General features: G+C 44.4%; 1 protein-coding gene across 2 annotated transcripts in view; it reads left to right on the top strand.

The window, feature by feature from the left end:
- The window catches only part of LOC116941639 (syndecan-4-like), a 104,073-nt gene that overhangs the window by 30,754 nt on the left and 51,373 nt on the right, over positions 1–21,946 (top strand). The window contains exon 1 of one of the 2 annotated variants that reach the window (XM_032952925.2): positions 15,174–15,324. The exons of the other annotated variant lie outside the window; for it this stretch is intronic. Coding sequence (XP_032808816.2) covers positions 15,277–15,324 — 48 coding nt within the window. The 5' untranslated portion in view covers positions 15,174–15,276. Of the gene's footprint in view, positions 1–15,173; positions 15,325–21,946 lie in introns of those variants that run through there. 2 annotated transcript variants of the gene reach the window in all.

The following is a 21,946-nucleotide window of genomic DNA, read 5'->3' as shown; positions in this document are numbered from 1 at the left end:
CGCCTGCGCTGTTCGGCCGTCCGATGTGTTTTAGGGTTGTTGCGCCGCACGCTTCTTCGGCATGATGTCTGACGTTTCGCGGCTGCACTCGCTCGAAGCTTCTTTGGAAGCCGAAGCTCCTGGCATAAGGTGCAGCCAAAAACCCATTGCTAATTTACGCACACAGTGCAGTTTGTGATGGCTGTGGCAGTGACCTGAGTTGGGGGTTTTTTTTGCAACTCGAGTCTCTTGAGTGCAATTCTGGGTGTAGCTTCAGATAATATCAGATCGTCCGTGGTTCAAGGCTTGGGCGAGATAAGCATCTGTGCTCGGTAATTCTAACTCCATGAGCAAAGTCTAAAAATGCATTATCAAAACTGCCCTGCACACTGCTGTAAAGCCACCAGGTAGAGAACATTACATTTGCATTTGTATCGTCAATGAACTGCAACCTTAAGCCGTTAAAATAGATAATTTTTGCACGGTGTAACATGGTGCAAAAAAATTACAATCGCTAAAAAAAAATGTCACATTCATTATGATTATGCTACTTTTGTGTTTTGCTTTAAAGAAAAGGTTTTTTTTTTTAACAGTGGGGCAGACCGGTGCCACAGCGGGAATAGCGTGTTTGTGATATGAACACGCAAACCCGGTTCGCTTTCTGATTGTGGCTAAAATCAGTGGTGAGTGTTACGTGAACTGGTCCTGGCCTGTCACCTTCACCAACCCTCACTGACCAGCGTGGTGAAGTAAGGTCAAAAACCTAATGACAAACACGGCGTGATGGGGCCTTCATCATGCAGCCGGATTTAACAGAGTGAACTCTGATAACCATAATCATTGGTAAACTCGTGTATTTGAAATGCAATGAAAATTTTACTTTGCTTAAAGGAATATTTGAATTACACTGATTAAATTGCACTAATTTAAACCCACAAAACATACTTGCAGGAAAATAGAAAAAAAACATCTGATAAAATGGTCTGCCAAGTACTGTAATAACAATCTGCTCCGCATGAAGTTCCAGTAATGTGTTATCTCTTGGTGGAAATGTTTGAATGTGCCCTGCTGTGCCAAAGCATCCCCTTCCAATAGACTCTGTGGCCTGTGAAATGCGAGCAACCAGATGGGTGCAAAAGCAAACTCAACGTTTGTTTTAGCCACAATCACGGGGCCCGACTTTGCTCATAACGCACTGGAATTATTGGCCCCGTCGCCCGCGCAAGTGTTTACAATGCGATCCAGATGCGTACCCCATTGTGCGTGAAATGTGCGCTGCCCGAGAGAGTGTGACCGCATCGAATTCCCACCAGAGGTGGGGATTCTGCTGCCCTCCCGTGCGTTGTGAGTTGGTTCGCCGCGTGCTTCGTACCAAACACAGCCTCGAGCTTCCGTTTGGTTGATGTGTTTTTTTTTTAAGAGCGGCGCATTGATTTGCCTTCGAATTGAGTCGGTGATTTAAAGCCCGGATAAGTTTACGAATGCCGCGGAGCAAATTAATTGAAAGCATAAAATGGCACGAGAAAAGCAAAAATGCTACCTTTGCTTGATTTTTTATTTAATGGGAATATTGCCCATCTACGCGGGGGTGAAAATGATTCACCATCTTCTAGGGGTGGTCATCTTATCTGGCTTGTTCTGTCCTTTGGCTGCCATTCCGTCATTAGCCTTGTCCATTGGCCATCATCCCTGAGAGCGATGTGTCCTGCTTAAGCAGTCCGATTAGCACGGTTGGCTACGTAACGGTGTGGAACACATTCAACATACATACATACTTAGCCCAGTAGTGCTTCCATTAGCATTCAACGTGTATGATTTTCATTTGTCCTTGATCCGTGGGTGCTCTGTCTCGGTGTTATTCCCAGCATGAATCGCTTTTTTCTCATGCTTTTGTGCACGTTTTTGCATCTTTTTTTATCTTTTAAAGAGGTGAACAAACGCAGCGTGAGAGTACTTTATAAAATTCAATATGATCATGAAAAGCAATAAACGCCAATGTGTCTGACGAAGATTTTATTTTTGTCCAATTGGCCAATATTTTACCCCCTGCTACGTGAGTGAGAAACGTGGATACGACGTTCAGAAAACTCTCCGATGTGTTATGGGGTTGTACCGTGCGTTCTTCTGCACGAATGGGCGACGCTTTGCTCCGACCGCTGCCGGCGGAACGCCGGGCAACTGCGAAAATTCGGTAGTGCAAGTGTACGCGATTATAATAAAACAGCGGTTACAATACATGCGATTCAATGGATTGCCATCCGCTCATGAGGTCAACTTTCTTTCCCGTAGAAAGGGAGAGCACGAAAGTACCACCACCGCCCCCCCCGCCTCCAACCCACCGCATGTACTCGCATGGTCCAGCCAGGGCCCCTAAAATTCGTCATACAAGTGAAACTAATCCCGCAGTTTGTGCGTCGCCCCCATAGCCAGCTGCATTTGGACACAAAACAGCCCTAATACCTGTAATTTAGGCCCCTTGTGTATCTGATTGCAGTTTTAAGGCACTTTTTTTAGCTTTTAAAGCTTTGAAGGCCGGCCCAAAATCGATCGCGTAAGGCTGTAATTTTGTGGACAATAGGCATTAAAGCATCAAAATTAAATAAAATTGAACCAGGGGTCTGGAGGTTATGGATATTTTGCTACGTTGAGGCATGTCTAAGATTATTCCTTTTGACCTTCGCCTCACTCGGTCGTGCGTAGTACTTTCGTGTTGCGGTTGTTATTTTCTTTACGGGCGCTGCGGTCTTAAAGAAGAACACAAAGTGTGTGGGACCCTGAGGGCTCAGGAGTTGAAGGGGTCAAGCGTTCAAGCCCGCTCGTACACCTTGACCCTGCTTTTTAAACGTAGATGGCAGATTATGGGAGCGTGTCTCCCAAATGTTTGTTTTATGTATTACCGTTGTCTTTCATGCCCTGTGGTTTTTTCATTTAAAAAAAATCCGTCGCTAAATTGTCAGTCACCAATGTGCTGGGTTTAATGCAGGGTTTGCCAGACTCCAGTCCTGGCCACCGAGCACCACGCTACGTTCTTTCAGCACTTACCAATATACTCCACCCATTGCTGCACGCGCCCGATGATTGTGAAACACGTACCTCCCACGTGGCATGTAACACGTACACACACACGCGCGCGCCCACTGGGATCTCATTCTTAAATTTGAATTTACTCCATTCATGCAAACAGCGTTAATTGCTCTGCGTGCCACATGGATCATTAGGACTGGAATTTGAGAAACCCTGGTTTAATGTCTTTTCTGAACAAGGCTTCCCAGAACCTTTATTTTTTATTTTAAGTCTAGCTAAAATTCTATCATACATACTAAATTGTTAAATGCGAAAAAGTAAATCAATTCCATTTCACCGTTATAGTGTTGCATATCATGATAGCATTCTCTCAAAGAACCCAGGGGTTGATACACATTACTTTGGTTATTTGTACTACGGTTAGCAATGGAGTGATCATCATCATCATCAGCTGTGATCAATCCACTACTGAATCAAAACCTTCACCAACCCCCCCCCCCCCCCCCACAAGCTGTTTCCAACTCGCCTGGTTCTGGGATGTAGCAGCAGCAACAACAACAACAGCTGCTGTTGGCCACTTCAGCGGCGGTGATGTCAACACACGGCGCTTGTGCCAGGCTAGGTGCATTTCGAGGCCACGTCAGGTGTCAAAAGCTCGCTGGCAGGAGGTCGTGGAACAGGCTCGGGTCTCGAGGGTTGACTGACTGGGATGAGTGGCAGATGCACCACCTGTGCTGCCCACTTGCCGACTCCCCACACTAGGCACAAGGGACGGAGCAATACACCGAGCGCCTGCACGTGAGCTGAATCCGTTGATCCATTTCATCAGTGGATGTACTTTCGTATGCGTTCCGTTCCTCGGTTTGCCACCGTGGCTCGGTTTGCCACCGTAGTTATTCTTGACCTCTCAAATGATGAGAATGCAGTTTTTTTAAGACGTCGCACTTGAATAATGATACGTCTCTGCCCCTTCAGAGCGTGAAGAGGAAACATTGGCGAATTTTGTTCGCGAAAATCAGAAGGTGTTGAATATTCACCAACATGTCAATTGCGGTCTTGTTATTTTTGTCGTTTCATTTTAATTCACTTAACATTTAGATTTAAAGCTTTCGTGACTGCAGGGATTCGTATTCTTGGTTCTTTCGGTAAAGTCACGTAGAAGGGAAACAATAAAATAATTATTATTTTAAATAGTTCACAGCCAGCACGACTTGTAAACAACAAAAATAAAATGTACATCTTTATTTCTCCCCCCCCCCCCAACAAAATGCTACGTGTAAGGGAGGTGAGTTGCAGTGATGAAACATGATGCGAAGACGCAGATCTTAACAGGCACTACTCAGTTACCCAGAATGCACCCCGTTATCTCAGATCTCGATAAAGCTCGAGCAGGGGTTTTTGAGCCTGGTTGGTTCTTGGAACGAGCGACCGTCACGGGTAAATGCGTGTGCTGTGAGCGTCATAGGTAAAATTTGTTCCATAATAATTATTCCCTCTCCACCAACTCGCACTGACCGTGTATGTAGAGTAAAACCTTGGATTGCGGGTAACTTGGTCTGCGAGTGTTTTGCAAGACGAGCAAAATTTTTTAATAAATATTAATTTGATAAACGAGCGAGGTCTTGCAATACGAGTAAGTACGTATACGCTCTGTCTGCCGAGCGTCACGTGATCACAACTGATATACGAGTGCTTTGATATACGAGTGCTTTGGATTACAAACACGTTTCCAGAACGAATTATGCTCGCAATCCAAGGTTTTACTGGTATGTTAAACTTCTTTCGCGCCGTACGTAGCCAACTGTGCTAATCGGAGGTGCGGGGACGGACGACACAAAAAGCGGTCCTAAAGAAATTACTTTTAAATCTAGATTTAAAAGTGCATAGCTCCAGCGTTCCAGGTGGCCTCAATAAGCGCATTCGAAAGCGCCCAATGCAGTAGCCGTGTTTGTTTAATGAGCCTCATTAGCCACGTGGCCTGGGTGAGTCGCTTATCCAGCAGTGGATTGACAAACGGGCTGTACACGCATCTACTTGACTGGACCAGGTTCTTCCACGGGCAGTCCTAATGTGCAGTGAGTCAGTCGAGGTGTGCGCCAGCCCTACTGCTTAGGGGCCGTCCATAAATGACGTCACGCGATTTGGGACGATTTTTTACCCCCCCACCCCTCGTCACGCGGCGTCACAAAAAGTCAGACCCCCCCCCCTCAAATATGACGTCACAAATCTCTGCCCCCCCCCCAAAAAAAAATGCTTAAAATCGCTTTAAACTATTGTCATTGTAGTGCGTATTTAATGTGGCGCTGCACTCTGATGTTGTAGGAGAAAGTTTTATTAAAAAGTATATTTAATTAAGTAGAACGTGTTGTCTATATTTATTTAAAGTCGCGCATTTTGATGTGACGTCACATTTCTCAAACCTTCCCCCCCCTCGTCACACATCGTCACAAATGTCTGACCCCCCCTCCCCCCCAGGTGCGTGACGTCATTTATGGACGGCCCCTTACAGATAGTACACGCCACTTCTGTCGGTTACTCTTCAGTTAGCTGAAAAAAAAAATCACCTTCCTTGTCAATTAAATCAATACGATTCTGTGCTCTTATTGTAAATGATCGAGTATGCTCGTGGCACTGGGGTGTGCTATGGTCATAATTTTCAGAATGGACATCGAAAATGGAATTTTGGAAAGGCGCTACGGTAATGGCGGTGTGCAGAGCAGGAGGAGTGGAGGGCGACTGAGGATGAGCTGGAAGGATGTGGTCTCATAAGATGTGAAGATCGTGAACGTCGCTAGTCAGTCACAGCAAAGAAGGGCAGTACTATATATGTGTAGGAAAAAAAAAACCTGTACGGACGATTCCAAAACAAAACTGTAACGGGGCTTTTGGGTCGTGCTGTGATGGGACTTACTTTTGGGTCGTGCCTTTAAAACGCAGACTCGCCAGTAAGTGCTGTGCGTCACCTGCAATGTATAGTAGAGAAGAAATAACGTACGGCGCTTCGTCAGTCAACTACTGGACGATGAAGGACTCAATGCCACGTTGATCACGGGGATTGTACTGACCATACATCATCACGCTCGTCAGTGGATACTGGTGAAGGGAGCGGGGTGTCCAGGACCTGTTCAGATATCACTCGCCACTCATGTTTGCTATGGCTAGAAATACAACTCGGCTCACTGGGTTCATACCGCAATGCATGAGCTCCACTGTTCCGCCCATTATACACATGTTGTGTTGTGTATTGTATCATGAATATAGCATGAATATTGGACATTTAATGTCAGGAGAGGGCCATTTAGTCATTCTGGGCTAACCAGCTTGGCTGAACTGAGTGATTTTCCTCTTTACAGCTTGGCAGTTGGTCAAATTGGATAACAAAGAAGGTCTCCTGAAAAAAATCACTGCAACAAATGGAGCCTCAGAAATATTGGGCTTGTTTACGCAGTGAACCTGTTTTTATTCATATTATAATACCCTTTAATGCTTGGAGATGCCGCCTCGGTGCAATGGTTAGCGCATTAAAATTACAATCAAGAGGCCCTCGGGCAAGGCAAACGTTTAAATGAGTTCACCACAGTTAGTCGCTCGTGCGTGTGGTGTGGTAAAATTGTATTTCCACCTCTTGCTAGATTATCATGACTGTGTAGAAGCGTGGGCTAAGATACCCGCTATAGCAGGGGTGGGGCACCTTTTTTCTGCCAAGGGCCATTTGGATATATATAACATAATTCGCGGGCCATACAAACTTATCAACTTAGCCTGTTATATTTGAATTTCGATTTAAAGCTTTCGTGACTGCAAGGATTCATATTCTTGGTGCATTCGGTAAAGTCACGTAGAAGGGAAATAATAAAATAATACAAATGAAACAATACAATTCTCACGACGTTTGTTATATTTGGTCAAACATTTAGTTAACTCACCCCTAATGTGATGGCTGGAATTGCTTCTCTTTGGCGAGGCGTGGTGATGATGTTAGCTGGTATTGATGATGTTGTTGCTACTCGCAACTGCGTTTCCAGGTTTGCTCCTAGATTTATTGAATTTCGAGTCCCGCCTGCGGTTGCCTTGGCAGGATCACACCAAATTATTTTTCGGGCCTTATACGGCCCGTGGGCCGGACGTTCCCCACCCCTGCTCTATAGGAACGCGAGCAAGCAATTGCATTGCTGCACTATTAACTTGTTATACTTGTATGCACACATGCCGTATACGTTTAAATTAAACGAATGCAATGGCAGGCATAGAACACCAACTGATGAATTGTATCGAGGGACCTTGGAAGCCTGAAGCTTGCTTGGAAAGCTATGTGGGTTTTACCGGAAACCTTAGTGGTTACTGTTGTGACCACGGGTCCATGCTAAATATATTCCGTGAGGAGTGCTGTGGGTTTGAATATTGGTGGTCTTGGGTGACACCCGGGAGCTGTGGGAATATTTTCTGTGCACCTCGCTCTGCTTTATTTTTTTGGGGATTATTTCAGCCCAGGAGCAGGGGGGCAAAACCGATCGACTCAATTCCCACAGTCCATCATGGGTTGTGGTCAGAACAGAAGCCCACATGGCGCCAAGTGCATTCGTATACGGTTGTTGATATTATTATTCTGTGTGTTTGAGTTTTGTTATTGTTTCATTCTATTTACTTTTGTTGATAATCTATCACGTGAGTTGCTTCATTTCAGCAAGGGCTGAGCTCCAGAAAATATCGGCCCTTCCCCCCCAATCTTTTGTCGGGGGATTGGGGGTACCTGGCAAATATTTCATGAGTAATTCAGGCCTTTGTCAGATGACATTCAAAAACAGTTTCGGAGTGGTTCCTCACAGTTTGACTTTGCTTCCCACTTCATTATGGTTATGCGTTTGATGGTTGCCTTTGCCAAATCAACCACAAGTGCATAAATGTGACGAGAAAAGGAATGCATGTTGGTAAGTATTAAAAAAGAAATACCGCAAATGAAACCACAAGAAAAACCAAGTATTGATATAGAATATCCACCTCGCCAAGCGAACTGTTAGCATAAATAAAAAGATGAATGTTATGTTATGAGCAATGACCACCCACTGTTTTGTTTATAAAGTGCATGCCAATAATGTTTTGGTACAAAATGTGACTTCCGAAATGTTAATATACTTTTTTAAAGTGAGATGTTAATACAAATGGGTGTGTTAACTTCGAGTATTTTTTTTGTTAAAACACAACAATTCGTGCAGAAACAATGTGTTTATTCACGAGCAATCCAAGTTAATCTAATAACTTTATGATCTGTGGTGATATGTATTTCATGGGGAAATTAATTGTATTTTATACTGCTGTTTAATTTTTTCAGCTCTAAACCAATGTGGAAATATACTTCGTTTTTAGGATAAAGTGTTCAACCATATTTCTCATTGACCGTACATGAAAATTAAGTATATTTATCTCCCAATTGAATCAGGGTTGCTTGAATGGCAATCGTGCAAATATCATTAATTTGATCTACTTACTATACCAAATTTTCGAAGTTCATTCTGCCGTGCAATTATTTTCTGAGAGAATTGAGCATGATAGCGGATGCACACTGCGTGCGAAAGTCGATAACTTTCACTTAAATTGCATTACGGACACATAAATCGGCTGCTTTTTGTGAGAAATGTGTTTCAGCTGTGTGTATATCTATCACACCATACTTGTTAAAGTTGTTAGGTCAACACCACTTCTGCCTTTTTGTCACTTACTCATCACCCCTTCAGTGCCAGAAGCACAAATCCACTGGCGACTCGCTTTAAAGCAAGTCGACCTTCGGAAGACCCTCGGTGTTTAGTGCAGAAGCAAAATTTGAAACTGTTTTTTTAATGTTTTGCCTACAGGGATTTAAAGTTAACCCCCCAGGTCGCTAGGAAAGGCACATGATGAGCAAAAAGCCGCTACCACAGGCCAGTCAGCTGAGAGATAAATCGGAGGCGCTCACTCTGTGCTCGGAAAAAAAAGTCATATGACACACATTCCGCTGAAGACAACAAACCAAATGTAGATGCTTTGTCTGCAAGTGGGTTAAGCCGCCAATTGCTCCTATTGGCTGACGTTGGTTGTTCAAAGGCAGTTTTGTCAGTTTTAATTTTGGAGTTCATTACAGATGAATATGTGATCTCGGGGGAAGCAATTATGTTGCTTGCATAGGACAAAGTTTGAACAATGATGATGTTCTGTACCTACGGTATATATCATGAACATTAAAACTTTCAGAATAAGGAGGGATTCATAAATAACTACTGCATGCGACAAATCATAATCATTTATTCATATTCGTGCCATTTAATAGTGCATGGGAGGAAGCTACTTTTTGTTGGCTTAACTTTGCCTTTGTTATATTTTTAAGTGTGTTTTTTTTATATAATCGGTTGTTTTGGAGCACCTTGCTTCGCCATGCTCCAAAACTGCATCTAGCCCCAGAAGTTCAACACCTCTGTCGTTGAAACTGACCCGGCACGCGTGGTCTTACATGAAAAGTCTTACTTCATGCCCTCAAGCATTGGAGTCTCCAGCATTGGTGGCCACTGACTGTAATGGCATTCAAAAGACAGCCGCGTGTGGCCACATGGCAGTCTCAAAAAAAAATGCATTTATCTAAAGCCACTAAACTTCCAGTGGCAAAGGGCATGAAAGAAAGCTAATGCCGCGTAGGATTTTAGCGGCCGTGCTGTCTTTTGCGCTCCGTCGAGTTTTCAGGTCGCACCGCGTCTGGCTTCGGTCGCGCTGTCTGTCTGACGTTTCGCCTCCTCGCCTGCCGCGAGCAAAAAACGTCGAACGAAATGCCACACGGTGCAAAACGCACGGGGGAGCCAATGCAAGATTCTTTCGGCGGGCAGAGCGCGCAAATGTAACGCGCGCGGTGTTGACTCTTGTCAACATCTCAAGAGCGTCGTTGAGCGTGGCCTCGCTTCTTTGCGACCTGGCATGGTGGTAGCGTTAAAAGTGTTTCGTTGTCGGTGAGGAGGGGGGGGGGCCTCACGGTCCGTTGCTCGCTGTACTGTGGGGAAAAGATTCACTGGAATTGGCAATGCAGTGACACAGTGAAGCAGCACGGACCATTAACATTTCATTACGTACGGTAGGTCCGTTTGGTTGGGTAGGGGAGAAAGTCGACTGGAACGATAAAAAAAAACTACTTTGTAAGGATTAATTCCCAGTGCACTTCCCGCTCACATTGTGCAGTGAGCGGTGTTATATATGTGTAAAGCCATCTGTTTTGAAAAAAATTTGAGCGAAATGTGTGTATGTATGTTGAACTTCTTTCGCACCGTACGTAGCCAACCGTGCTAATCGGAGGTGCTAATCGGAGGTGCTTTTGTGACCAGGACAGTGATATTTTGAAATGTACCTATGTTTCAATGAGAAAACGTGGTGTGCATTTGTGTAATTTCTTCACGTAAAGTCCTGGTCACAAAAGCAAAGTTTGTGGGGAATAATAGCCATTTTCTGTACTTTTGAGGCATAAGCAATTAGAAAATAACACTTACTACCCAGGAACCAAAAATCGTGTTACATAGTGTAATGTTAGTGGGTGCTGTCATGGCGAGCACACAAAGACCTGGCCATCCAGAGGTCACCGGTTCGATCTTCTTGAGTAGTAGCTGAAACAACGGTGCAAGATTCTTAAATTCCCTCACTGCTGCCCCTGCCTCTGTCCACTCAGCAGTATAAACGATTTCCACGACAGTTAGTCGCTTGCGGTGTTGATTTTGTATGGCCAATAAAAATCAACTGCTGAATTCGGTTCCACGCGATTTGGCCTTTCAGTTGCTTTGTCTGAGAGTGCGTGAATTGCCGAAGCACCGTGTTCACATTTCCGTTTGGGGCAGTGCGAAGCTACACGGGCCCACAGTCACAAGTGCATTAGGTGTCTGCACGTGGTGGGGTAAAGTGTGGGTACTCCCTTCTCTTCCATGATGTCTGGCCAGTAAGAAAGATTTGTCTAAACACCATCGAGAGGGGCTCTCTAGAGGCCCTTCCAACAGCAGTGGTGTCAGCAAGGAATGGCAGCGATATCATTGCAGCTGATGAGACTGGGCCCTAAAGAAGGCTGTCTCTGGTGTCGGCCAATCCGTTTTAAAGACAGTGCCCATATATTATCAGAGCACGTTCGTTTGCATGTTCACCACAAGTACTTGCGGTTAATGCAGTACTTTCTTCCTTGCAAAAGGTATTTATTTGGTGTTTGAACATTTAAAAACCTGTTTTATTTCCAGTAAAGGTAAAAAAGAAACTTGTTTTTCAAGGAATTGCAGGGCTGGACGTTTTTCGCCATTACCGTTTCATTATACAAGTCGCGATTCTCGTGATAAGACATAACATAACATCGGCCTTTTTTTTTTTAAAGCACTTTGTACTTGATGGTAGTGAACATTGCGCAACTCTTATGACCTTGATATATATATATTTTTAAACTACTCCTGAAAACAACTCTAAAACAAAGAGTCCAGTGCTCTGGTTTTCGTTAATGGATCCTCATTTTATTTATATATTGCTTATATTCTATGTTGCTTATATTCTACACAATGACGATAAACATTGAGAATTCACGTGCACATTCACCCTCGTGTCTCCTTGATGTCATTGCTTTGTTTGAGTGTGTGAGAAGTGCTATCTGTTCGTACACGTGTGTAATCATTAACCTTTGGTGGCAATGCAATGTGTGGATTTTTTTGAAAACTGTATTTACTCACCACGAGGACAAATCTCCTTGCGTAACCTCCATTCGCACGATGGAATCGCAGAGCTTGGACATTTACTGTCGTGCAGGCGTATGGGTGGAAACGTTGGTTGTGTCTAAAGCTGCTTTGTCCAAATTGACAAAGGTAATCGATCATTATTCTTCCGACGATCGGTTCGTTTGCTCGACAAAATCAGATATATAGTCTCACCAGGGGGGGTACATCAGTATGCAGTCCTTGATGAACCAAGTCTTCAATGATTGCGATGGTGTCAGGTACCGGAACTTTGGTGAATACATACAGTACCCGGGCGTTTACAAACTAAGTTGCCTCTGTGGTAGCAGCTACATTGTAGTAACCAAACGAACATCTCGGACCGCATCCGTGAACATAAAGCAGACTTGAAACACGGTAGGACGAACTCCTCAGCCGTGGCAGATCACTGTTATAATTCAGTGGGCTCACATGACATTGACTTCTCCAAGACGGAGGTTCTCTGCAAGCCATCCGGCTACCATGAGAGATTCGTTCATGAGGCCATCCACATATACAAACACAGAGACAATTTCAACCGAGAAGATGGATTCTGGCTTAGTAACCGTTGGAAAGATGTTATAAACCATTTCGGTTCTTAATTGATTGTATTTTACGGTGACCTTCAGACCACAGTCCATTCGCTGGCACTGCCTCTTAATACCTCTCACACCACGGTTAATGGTATGGTTTATAACATGTGGTATACTAATAAATAGTATTACATTGTAATGCTTAACATAATTCATAAAGCAATATATAGTATCGTAATTGCATAGTGAATATACAGCAGTGTGGTATATAGTTGGGTTCATAGAATAAGACAGTGTAATGTTACAAGTCTTATATTTTATACTCTAAAGCATAGGGTAGTGTAAAGTAACGCATTGTATAATTCAAAGGTGGAATTTGTCTATGGATATGATATTATACCATGTAGTTTAGATTGGAAGGTATAATATTGTATTGTATAGTAGTCCAGTTTATAGCATAGTTATAATGCAACACAGGACACAGCAGCGCACCTTAGCTGTTCTGCTTTTTTCTGTGCCCAGCCGCCACCCTCCTCCGCTCCGGAGGTGATGCTGGGTAACATGCTAATTAATATGTTAACTCCGCCCACACAGCTTAAAAGACGCGGTCCATGCTTGGCAGTGTTCATTCAAGCTCTGTCTTCTGGACAGTCCTATTTCTTCACCTGAAGAAGGCTACTTGTGTTGTGGCCGAAATGTCGTGAAAATTTTATTTTAATATGTTTTAATTTTATTCTTTTATTTCCATTCTACGTGACTTTACCGAAAGAACCAAGAAAATAAGATCTGGTGCACAAGCCGTCGAACAATAAGAGATGTTAAGTTTGGCCCAATGTAGAGATCACAGTGGTGAGTCCTATATGGGCAGTTCAATGTAAATCTTAAGGCCGAGTGATAGATGGAATCAAGCTTCTTCAGTACAGTACTTGGGGCTGATTTATACACGATGTCACAGTAGTGAAATAGAGGCAGTATGGTAGCTTTTATCAATTCCAAACGGAACATTGGGGAGAAGCAGTGCTTGTGTCGATACAGAAAACCAATTTTTATTTTTGTCTTTTTACCAATATAATCATTGTGATCTTCAAAATTCAGTTTTGAATCCAGGATGACCCCAAGATACTTATAGATCTTGACTTGCTCTATTTGATAATTATTTAAGGAATGTAATTGGGGAAAAATAACTTGCTGCTTTAGTCCTGGTGAGAAGCATAGCACCTTGGTTTTGGAGGTATTCAGCACTAGTTTAAGAGCAACTAGCTGATGTTGTAGTTTGTGTGCCGCTGGACGGGAAGTAATGGGGGGGGGGGACTTGATGACGACATCATCCTCATCTGTGGTTTGTAGCGGCGGCTGCCACTTTTAAAGGGGCCCAAGGAATTGGTCACAAAAGCAATTGATTATGATTTTGAAATAGTTAATTTACGCTGCCCTTTAACCAATGGCGATTCTTGGCTGTTTTTACAGATGGTAAAATGCCTCACTTACAAATGCACCGCGCACCTGGGCCATCTCGATGAGCTGCTTTGAATTGAACGGCCACGTGCGATTATAAACACACTGAGCGGTGCAGATAGGGTGTGACTGTTTGCAAAACAAATGTTGCCTCATAACAATGGCACAATCATGTTTCCTAAGCTGTTACGGCTAAGCACTGTTTTGAAATAATTCTAGGTCACGGTGCTGTAATTAAAAATTGATGCATACACAATTTTTTTTTTACGTTTACAATTGTGTATTTTACCACCACTATGCAATTTGATGGCACTTTAAAATGCACGATTAACAATCCCAATGCGGGTTTAAGTACTGTGATATTAAACAATGCCGGGTGAAGATTAAAAACTAATTTATTTCCAACTTTTGCTTTTGATTTGTTGTCCGTCGGCCGCACCTCCGATTCGCACGTTTGGTTACGTGCGGTGCGAAAGAAGTCCCGCGTACATGCGTAGACACGCGAAGTGGCGGCGCAATGGTTACAGCATTGTGAGCTGAGCACCCAGTGACCCGAGTTCAATTCCCAGCCATGGTTAATGTCGGTAACAAGTAATCTGAACTGGGTTTTGAGGCCCCCATAACCGGTTGTTATAGGCTTGCATGGCGGAGGGCAGTGAAGCACAATCAACAGTTGTACTGCACTTCTATGCTCCCACGTCTATGCTTCCCACTTTCAATCTCACACTGACCAGTGTGGTCAAAAAAGAAGGGGGGAAAACCTGCAATGGGGAGGCCTTCATCCAGCAGTGGATTGTCAAATTGGATGTGAATTAATTGTGCCATTGTTCTGATCATTTAAGCGACGGCGTGTCAATAAGTACGTTTCACAATAGTTTAATAAAAAAAAAACGAATGTTTCGTGCAATTGTAAAGTGTGTAACGGTGGGGCGAGGGGTGTGGGGGTGGGGTTCCTTTTGTAATTAGCCGAGGCAGTGACGTTTAAGAGCCGAGCGAAAGGCTCAGCGTTGCGTAATGTCAGCTTGGGTTCTTGTCAAGGCCATAGATCGACTCCACGTGAAGGAGGCCAGAGGAGGCAGGGCACTCTCTAGCTTTGGACTTGCAAAGGCTCAATGCCAGGTGTGACTAATTCGAGTTAAATGAATGTGACCGTAATCCATGGAAATCCGCATTCTCTTTATCAACCTCCACCCGGCCTGGGAGACCCATGCTGGCGGCCCTGCGTGGCTGGCTCAATCCCACTGCAAGAGTGAATAATTAACGCACGCCACGTTACTGGTCATTGGCCAAGAAAAATAAACGCTTACCTTGCGTCCCATAGGGGGGGGGGGGCGGGGCGGAACGTTTAAGTGCTATTTTAATGACAAAATATTACGTTGAACTTCTTTCGCGCCGTACGTAGCCAATCGCGCTAATGGGAGGTGACGCTCTGTGAGCAGAGTTCGGACAGTCTCGGAAGCAGTTTCCTGCCAAAGACGCTCCAGCCTCCTCGGCCGTCCGCTTCGACGACGGCCGAGTTACCGGCGCTCTTTCCCCCGTTCTCGTTGTGCTTGTTCGCGATGGGCCACGAGTTCAATCAGGAAGAGCAGCGATGCCATTGGTGGTGGGTAAGTAGAGACGCGACCCTTGCACTTTCTTATTCGTGCCACTGCTGGTGGCGAAAGCCTCCACTCAGGGGGGAGCACAAGAGGGGCCCTTCTTCCACGCTGGCCAGGTGTCTTCGGAAGAGAAAGGAGTTCCCGTAATCTACCACAACCGCACGTATACCTTGCCGATTTGGCTAACCGTGGGGAGTACACATTTATACTGCCGAGTGGACAGAGACGTTGAAGGGTTTAAGAAATGTGTCCTCATTGTTTCAACTGCCGCACCGAGGAGATTGACGACCCGGGGGTGACTCTTGTTGTCACAAGTCCAGTGTGACAAGTCATTGCGCCACGGTAAGCAGTGGTCCCCTTTTTTGGAAGTTGCCCAGGCCACGTTCTTAAGCTGTGGTTCTTAACCTGGGGTGCTTGCACCCCCATGGGGGTGCGAGACGCGCTGAGTTTTTAGAACGTAAATCGGAAATGCAAATGAAGCGCGTGCACATAAGCAACAACTACTTGTTGTTTCATCGAACCGATGTATTTATTAGCATAAAAACAAAATTACTGCAGTCAGGTTTAAGAACGTTGCATAAAACTGAGTGGCGTGAAACGCATACCCGGTGTAAAATAAACACGCATCATTTGTCCATTTCATCACAATTATAGTGAAGCAAACCCAACTCGGCCCAGAAAGCAGCACGATGGTTCGTATGTGACTAGGAAAAAAAAAACGTTTGCATGGTAATACAATGTAAAGCTGCAAGCAAGCGTGCGATTTACTTGCTCGTCTCACTCTCGGCGACTCGAGAGTTGCCCCTCTCGAGCCGATCTCAGACTCTACTCTGCCACACATGGCTGGGTGTATTTTGAAGAGGTTGAAACACCCACGGTTCACCCCCGTCATACGCGACCTGCCAATCAAATTACTTGCGCTGTACCCATTTGTTTTTAGAAATACATATGTACTGCTGCGGTTGACAGATGCGGGGGGAGAGTTTTTTTGTTTTATTAGAAACGTACACTGTTGTGTTTCACCTGCCGCGCCAGGGAGATCGAACTGGAGCTCCTCTGGATTTTTAAAATCCAGTGTTCTAACCATCGCACCGTGAAAGATTTACGGCAATGTAAAATGTGCATATATGTACATTTTACGGTGCGAAGCCTGGCAAAGAATCAGCACGGTTATATGTTTGCGTTTTTTTTTTCTTCTGATATATAAGTATTAAACAAAAAGAAGTGTGTGTTTTGTGCACATATAGTTTACATAATCTTTCTGGTTGTAATTTGCTTTTTTGCCTTGCACCCTGCTGTCACGCTTTTGATAATTTGCCACGTTGAAGCCACGTGGTCTGCCTGCTGGGAGGCCTAATGCTCTGACACGTTCACTAATCTCTGGACTCCCAGCATCCATGACCTTTTTGAGCAGTCTGCTGTAAATGCATAAAAAAATGAGCCAACGCTAAATTGCATTCAATGACGGCGGCTTTCGGGCCCAATGATGGGAAATCACACTGCCGCTTTCATCAGAATTCGTTGTTATTTTCGATGCAGTGATTGATGGCCTGAGATAATATTAAAAGGTGACATTTTAGAGCAGGTGGTGTTTCAGCAGTTGTAAGTTGTTAGTCTTGGTGAGTGCTGGTTGCGACCACTGGTTTGCGTCTACAATAAAAAAAATCTTATTTTGGATCTGGAATTTCCACCGTCGGATAAGGGGGAACATTTTGATAGGTTTTTTTTGTTTTATGAATTATGCCACACAACTGTTTTGTGAAACGAATGCATGAATGATAAGTGCTGTGCAATTTGTAAAACTGGCACCTTGTAATGTTTCGAGTGTTGGGAGTGCATTGCTGTGAATGTTTCGACCTGGCAATGAATGAATGGTCATTATTTGGGGAATCTATGCAGGATTGTATACCTATTGCAAACGCTGCTGTGAATTGTCACCTCCAGTGGCCGCAGAGGTCACTTGAACTAATTGAATACGTGTGCGTGTGAAAGTCCGTTTGTCATTCCACTGCTGGATGAGAGCCTCTCCATGCGGTGTTGGCTCGTGGTTTGCTCGACCATAATTCACCACGATGCTGTTCAAGGCAAGTGGGTGAGGGGTTAGGACCCGGTACCTGTTCAGATATCACTCACCACTGATGTTAGCCGTGGCCAGGAATCAAACTCTGGTTTGCGGGTTCATGGCACAAGTATGCTCATCGCTGCACCGCAGGTCCTTGGGTACATAGATAACAACATAGTTGATCTTGTGCAGCTGCGGAGAGTGTTGGGGACCAAAAAATTAGTAATATTAAAAAAAAAACTTTTTTTTAAAAACACGCTGTTATGAAATGTACTAGTAGTAATGGCAGAACTCCACGACTCCAGGAAGTGGCCCGAAGCTTGCCACAACGTAAGGGGACCGTGGTGATTTACAGCCAACGTCAGTTGAGCGTGGACAATTAGACCCAAGCCGAAACATAACATGTTAAAAATAATGTTTAAAATTATATATTTTGTATGATAGAATATAGTATTGTCATCAGTATGACATAAGTATACCAAGTTTGCAGTCGATACCACATTGGGAAGTGGGTTAACATTGAGTTACAAGATTTGAGGATACAACGACAACAACAATGACAACAACGACAACAACAACAGACAGTGAGTTAAATGAAAGCGTGTAAAAAAATAAAATGGGTTAACTCGCACGTACATAGCTTCATACACACGTGTGTGTTTCACTGTTTTTGTTCGCATCGCTGGGTGTTAATCTGAGCCTAAAATTAACCACGACAGTATTGCCCGAATGTGGTCTTAATCATCAGCTCTTAAGCTAAATTCCCAAATAGGATGGCTTATCAGGGCAGAACAGCAGTGGTGTAACCAAACAGTGCCATTCTGCTTCAGGGCAGTTAAACAGTTAACACATAGCAATCTAGTAAAATTATGGGGGGGGTTTTTTCTCCACATGGTTGCCTGAAGTAAACGCATTAGCATGTGTTTAAACACTGAACATGCAATTGTTTAATAATATGACCCCTGTTAATATTCCAAGTTATCTGAATTGTGAAGAGGTTGTTTGTGCCTGTCTTTCTACTTTGTGTCAAAAGTTAATTCTGACGGTGCATTAAATAAATAAGCGCAGTGTTTTATGACTGTCGTGTTGTGTGTTTGTGTAACCTGTGTAGCGCTTTTATTCATCCACTGCTGGATTAAGGCCTCCTCCCTCTTGTGATCGAGCCGTGGGGGTTATTTTACCATATTTCACCACGTTGGTCAGTGTGAGTGAGTGAAGATGGGGAGATTAACGAATTATAAATACAATGGCTGTCAAGGCACACTGCCTTCTCCTCCCCACTACCTTAGCCACACATGCGTATGTAATACCGTATGTATGTTTAATTTCTTTCGCACCCATACGTAGCCATTCCACTGTACGTAACAATCAACTGTACCCAGTGGGTGCCCATCCACAACAACTGCTCCGGCTCAATTCTGCTTAGCTACCGAGATTTGACGAGATCAAGGGGAATCCCAGGTGTTTTGGTCATAGCCGATTTTAAAGGGCAGTGACTGAACCCTATGCGGAAATATGCTTAGGAATCGCAAGAGAATATGCTGGGGAATGTATTTTGTATATTTCTTCTTCATGCGAGAGTTTATTTCAGATACTGTACTTCAAAGTCACTGTGTATATATATTTTTTATACGCATCACCTTCATGCAAAGCACTTATTGAATCGGACAAGTCTGAGCATTTTTGTCATGCAGGCATCTGACGATGGATCGTTACATTAAATGAATATTAATCATCATGCGATTTATGCACACAATCACACATTTGAGGATTGATGTTTTTTTCAATTTATCCTCCGGTGTAATGGTGCTTTAAGCTCAATGGGCTTGAAATCCAGAGGTCGCCGGTTTGATTCCATCGCCGATGTGTGTAAATTCTCCGATGGAATCAAACCGATGGGCAAGTTTGTTCTTAATCCCTCCTGCCTCTGTCCACTCAACAGGAAAAATGGGCACACCACAGTTAATCAACGGGTCGTATGTCGTGGATTAATGTGTGGGTACTACCACATATTCCAAGGTATCTGGACAGCATGGACGAGTAGGCCAAAACATCCTATAGAGTGGCTCTCGAAAGATTTCTCTCATCGAGGCCCTTAATGCCACCAGTGGGCGCGAGAAAGTCGTTATTATGATTAGGTGTTCATAAACGATGGGAAGAACCCATCACAGCAACAGGAGCAAGCAATTTCGGGGCAAAAACATCTTTTTCCTTCATCTGCAAACGATAATTCTTACGTCGCGTTCAGGTTAACCGAGCGGACAAGACTGCACAAACTAGGCATAGAAGGGTAAAAAAAAAATGTTTTCAGTAAAAACACGTGATATTGAACAAGACCTCGAAACGTGACAACTCATGGCATTTCTGAATGGCTACTCGTCGACTGTTACGCCACATGACGAGTCTGAGACGCGCGTCACGTGGGCTTTCACGAAACGACAATCGTTGTTCGTCGTCGTCTCGCAGATGCAACATCCATTGTGTGTGCGCGCGTGTTCGCGTGTTCACGCGCATGTTCATAGTTCATAGTTCATTTATTTGGTATAGCCCTGTGAGCCATTCGGCTCTTGAATCGGGTGCAACCGCAACAAACAAAAAACATGAACAAGAAAACATCTTAAAGTGATTATGTGACTGTGCAAACAGAAAATACAGGAAAAAAATATCAAAATATTCCTGAAATAGCACCGTACACCAACGCTGTGTGCAAAAATCCCAGTGGGATGCAAGTCAAATAACAACAACAACAACCACAAGACAACTAAGATTAAGGCCATCAGTCTAACTCCGTACTACAATAAACAAAAACATGGCCAAAACAAAAAAAACTTTTCGAAATCACCAAAATAAAAGCCATAAATCCAATGTAACAGTGATCATAGGGACTGTGACCGAATTTTTAACAATAAACTACATAAATAAATTATAACACCAAAATCTAGAGCCATATTTTAGGCCACTGAATAGCAGTGGCAGCTAGGGTTGTACAACTCCTCTAGAGCAGTTTTGAGTGAAGATCTCATAGGTAGTGATTCAAGTTGGGCGCATGTTCGCGTGTGCCAGCGCTCTGCAATTCCTACAGTGCTGCAGCTGTGTTTATGCTACAGCTGGATCAGTGTGTGGGAAGGAGGATACAATGTTTTTGTCTTAGAGGATCACTGGGCCTGAAGCACTTGTTTCTGCACTTCTTGTTTTGAATAAGCAGACCTTGCGAGTTCCCCCCCCCCCCAACCCTGCCCTTACAAAAATAGAGGGCCTTATCGTGGCGCTTCTAAAGGCATTATTTATTGTCTAGTGCCATTTAAGACGAGCTCAATTTTAGGAAACACGAAGGGCTCCCATTTTATTTCAAACGCGGTGCGTGTGGCTTGCTCTTTCAAAAGGGTGCGCGGTGGGATATTCGGGCGACCCATGAGTCGCTTTCGGTGACAGCTGGCACTATTGTCCCTTCGGAAGGAAGGAATGCTTTGTTGTATTGACATGCCTGCCTGCCAAACAAGCCAGCGGGGGGAGTGGTGGGGAAGTTGGTTTGGAACCAGACAACATTGTAATGGGGAGCAGGGGGACCAGCCACGCTGTGGAAGTGTTGGGTGTCCTGCTAGCGAATGGTTACCGGTGGTTATTGGTTACATCACCGTTAGAATCTGCGCAGTTCGCCCATCCCCCCCCCCCTACTTACTGTAGTCACGGATAAGAGGAGTTATACTTTACCGTTGTGCATTGAAATAAAAATGTGTGCCACTTTTTCAAAGGAAAAAAAAACACGGCCACAAAAAAACATCACGGTTGTTGTGGGCGTCTCTCTTGGTGACAATCTAAATATATTGGGGGGGGGGGGGGGGGGGCGGTGGGGGTTAGCGGTGTGTGTCCGGACACGCACGACAAAAACAACAACAACAACAGCCATTCGCCACTAAGTGTCGGTGACATCACCACGGCGCTTGTGCCAGGCTACGTGCACCTTAAGGACCACACGCACAACAGCCCCCCGCCGGTTGGATCGCACTCATCCCACCGGTCACGGAGCCCCACTTCACCACAACCGTACGAGTTAGAGAATTGCCACCATTAAATGCCCCCCCCCCAAAAAAAATCACCTCCACGCCGCTGTGTGCCAATGCAAAAGTGCTTCTCTCTCTTTCTGTGATCTATGGTGGCACCTGCTTACCATCATTCTGGTCTTTATTCGCTCGCATTCATTCTCGTGAAAGCTTGACAATCTCAAACAAACAGAAAATGCCTTGGCTCTGCCTAGTGTTGCGGTGCCATCCTTTGTCACGAGGCCTCGGCGCTATTTCGCAGTTCCGTCTCTACCTGCCTGCCACCGGTGTTATTGTAGCGTACAATGCGGGCGGGAGGGAAAGAAAAAAACCACAGCAAGTCGTTGTTTGAATGCATGACTAGGATTTCGGGGAGTCCGTCAAGCAAAATCGGCTAGATTTTCAACTGCTAAAAGATATTTCTGTCTAGTGCTTAACGCCCAGAGGGCAGAAGCTGGATTAGCCGTGCAAAGCAGGTCCTCTCGGTGAGAAGTTTAATTTGCTTTGAGAGACAGTCATCACCTCAGCA

This window comes from Petromyzon marinus, chromosome 12, assembly GCF_048934315.1.
Source record: "Petromyzon marinus isolate PM22_M1 ecotype Great Lakes invasive population chromosome 12, UKy_Petmar_22M1.pri1.0, whole genome shotgun sequence".
NCBI classification, from domain to species: domain Eukaryota; kingdom Metazoa; phylum Chordata; class Hyperoartia; order Petromyzontiformes; family Petromyzontidae; genus Petromyzon; species Petromyzon marinus.
The sequence above is the reverse complement of the archived record's forward strand: the minus strand, read 5'-3'. Positions and strand labels throughout refer to the sequence as shown.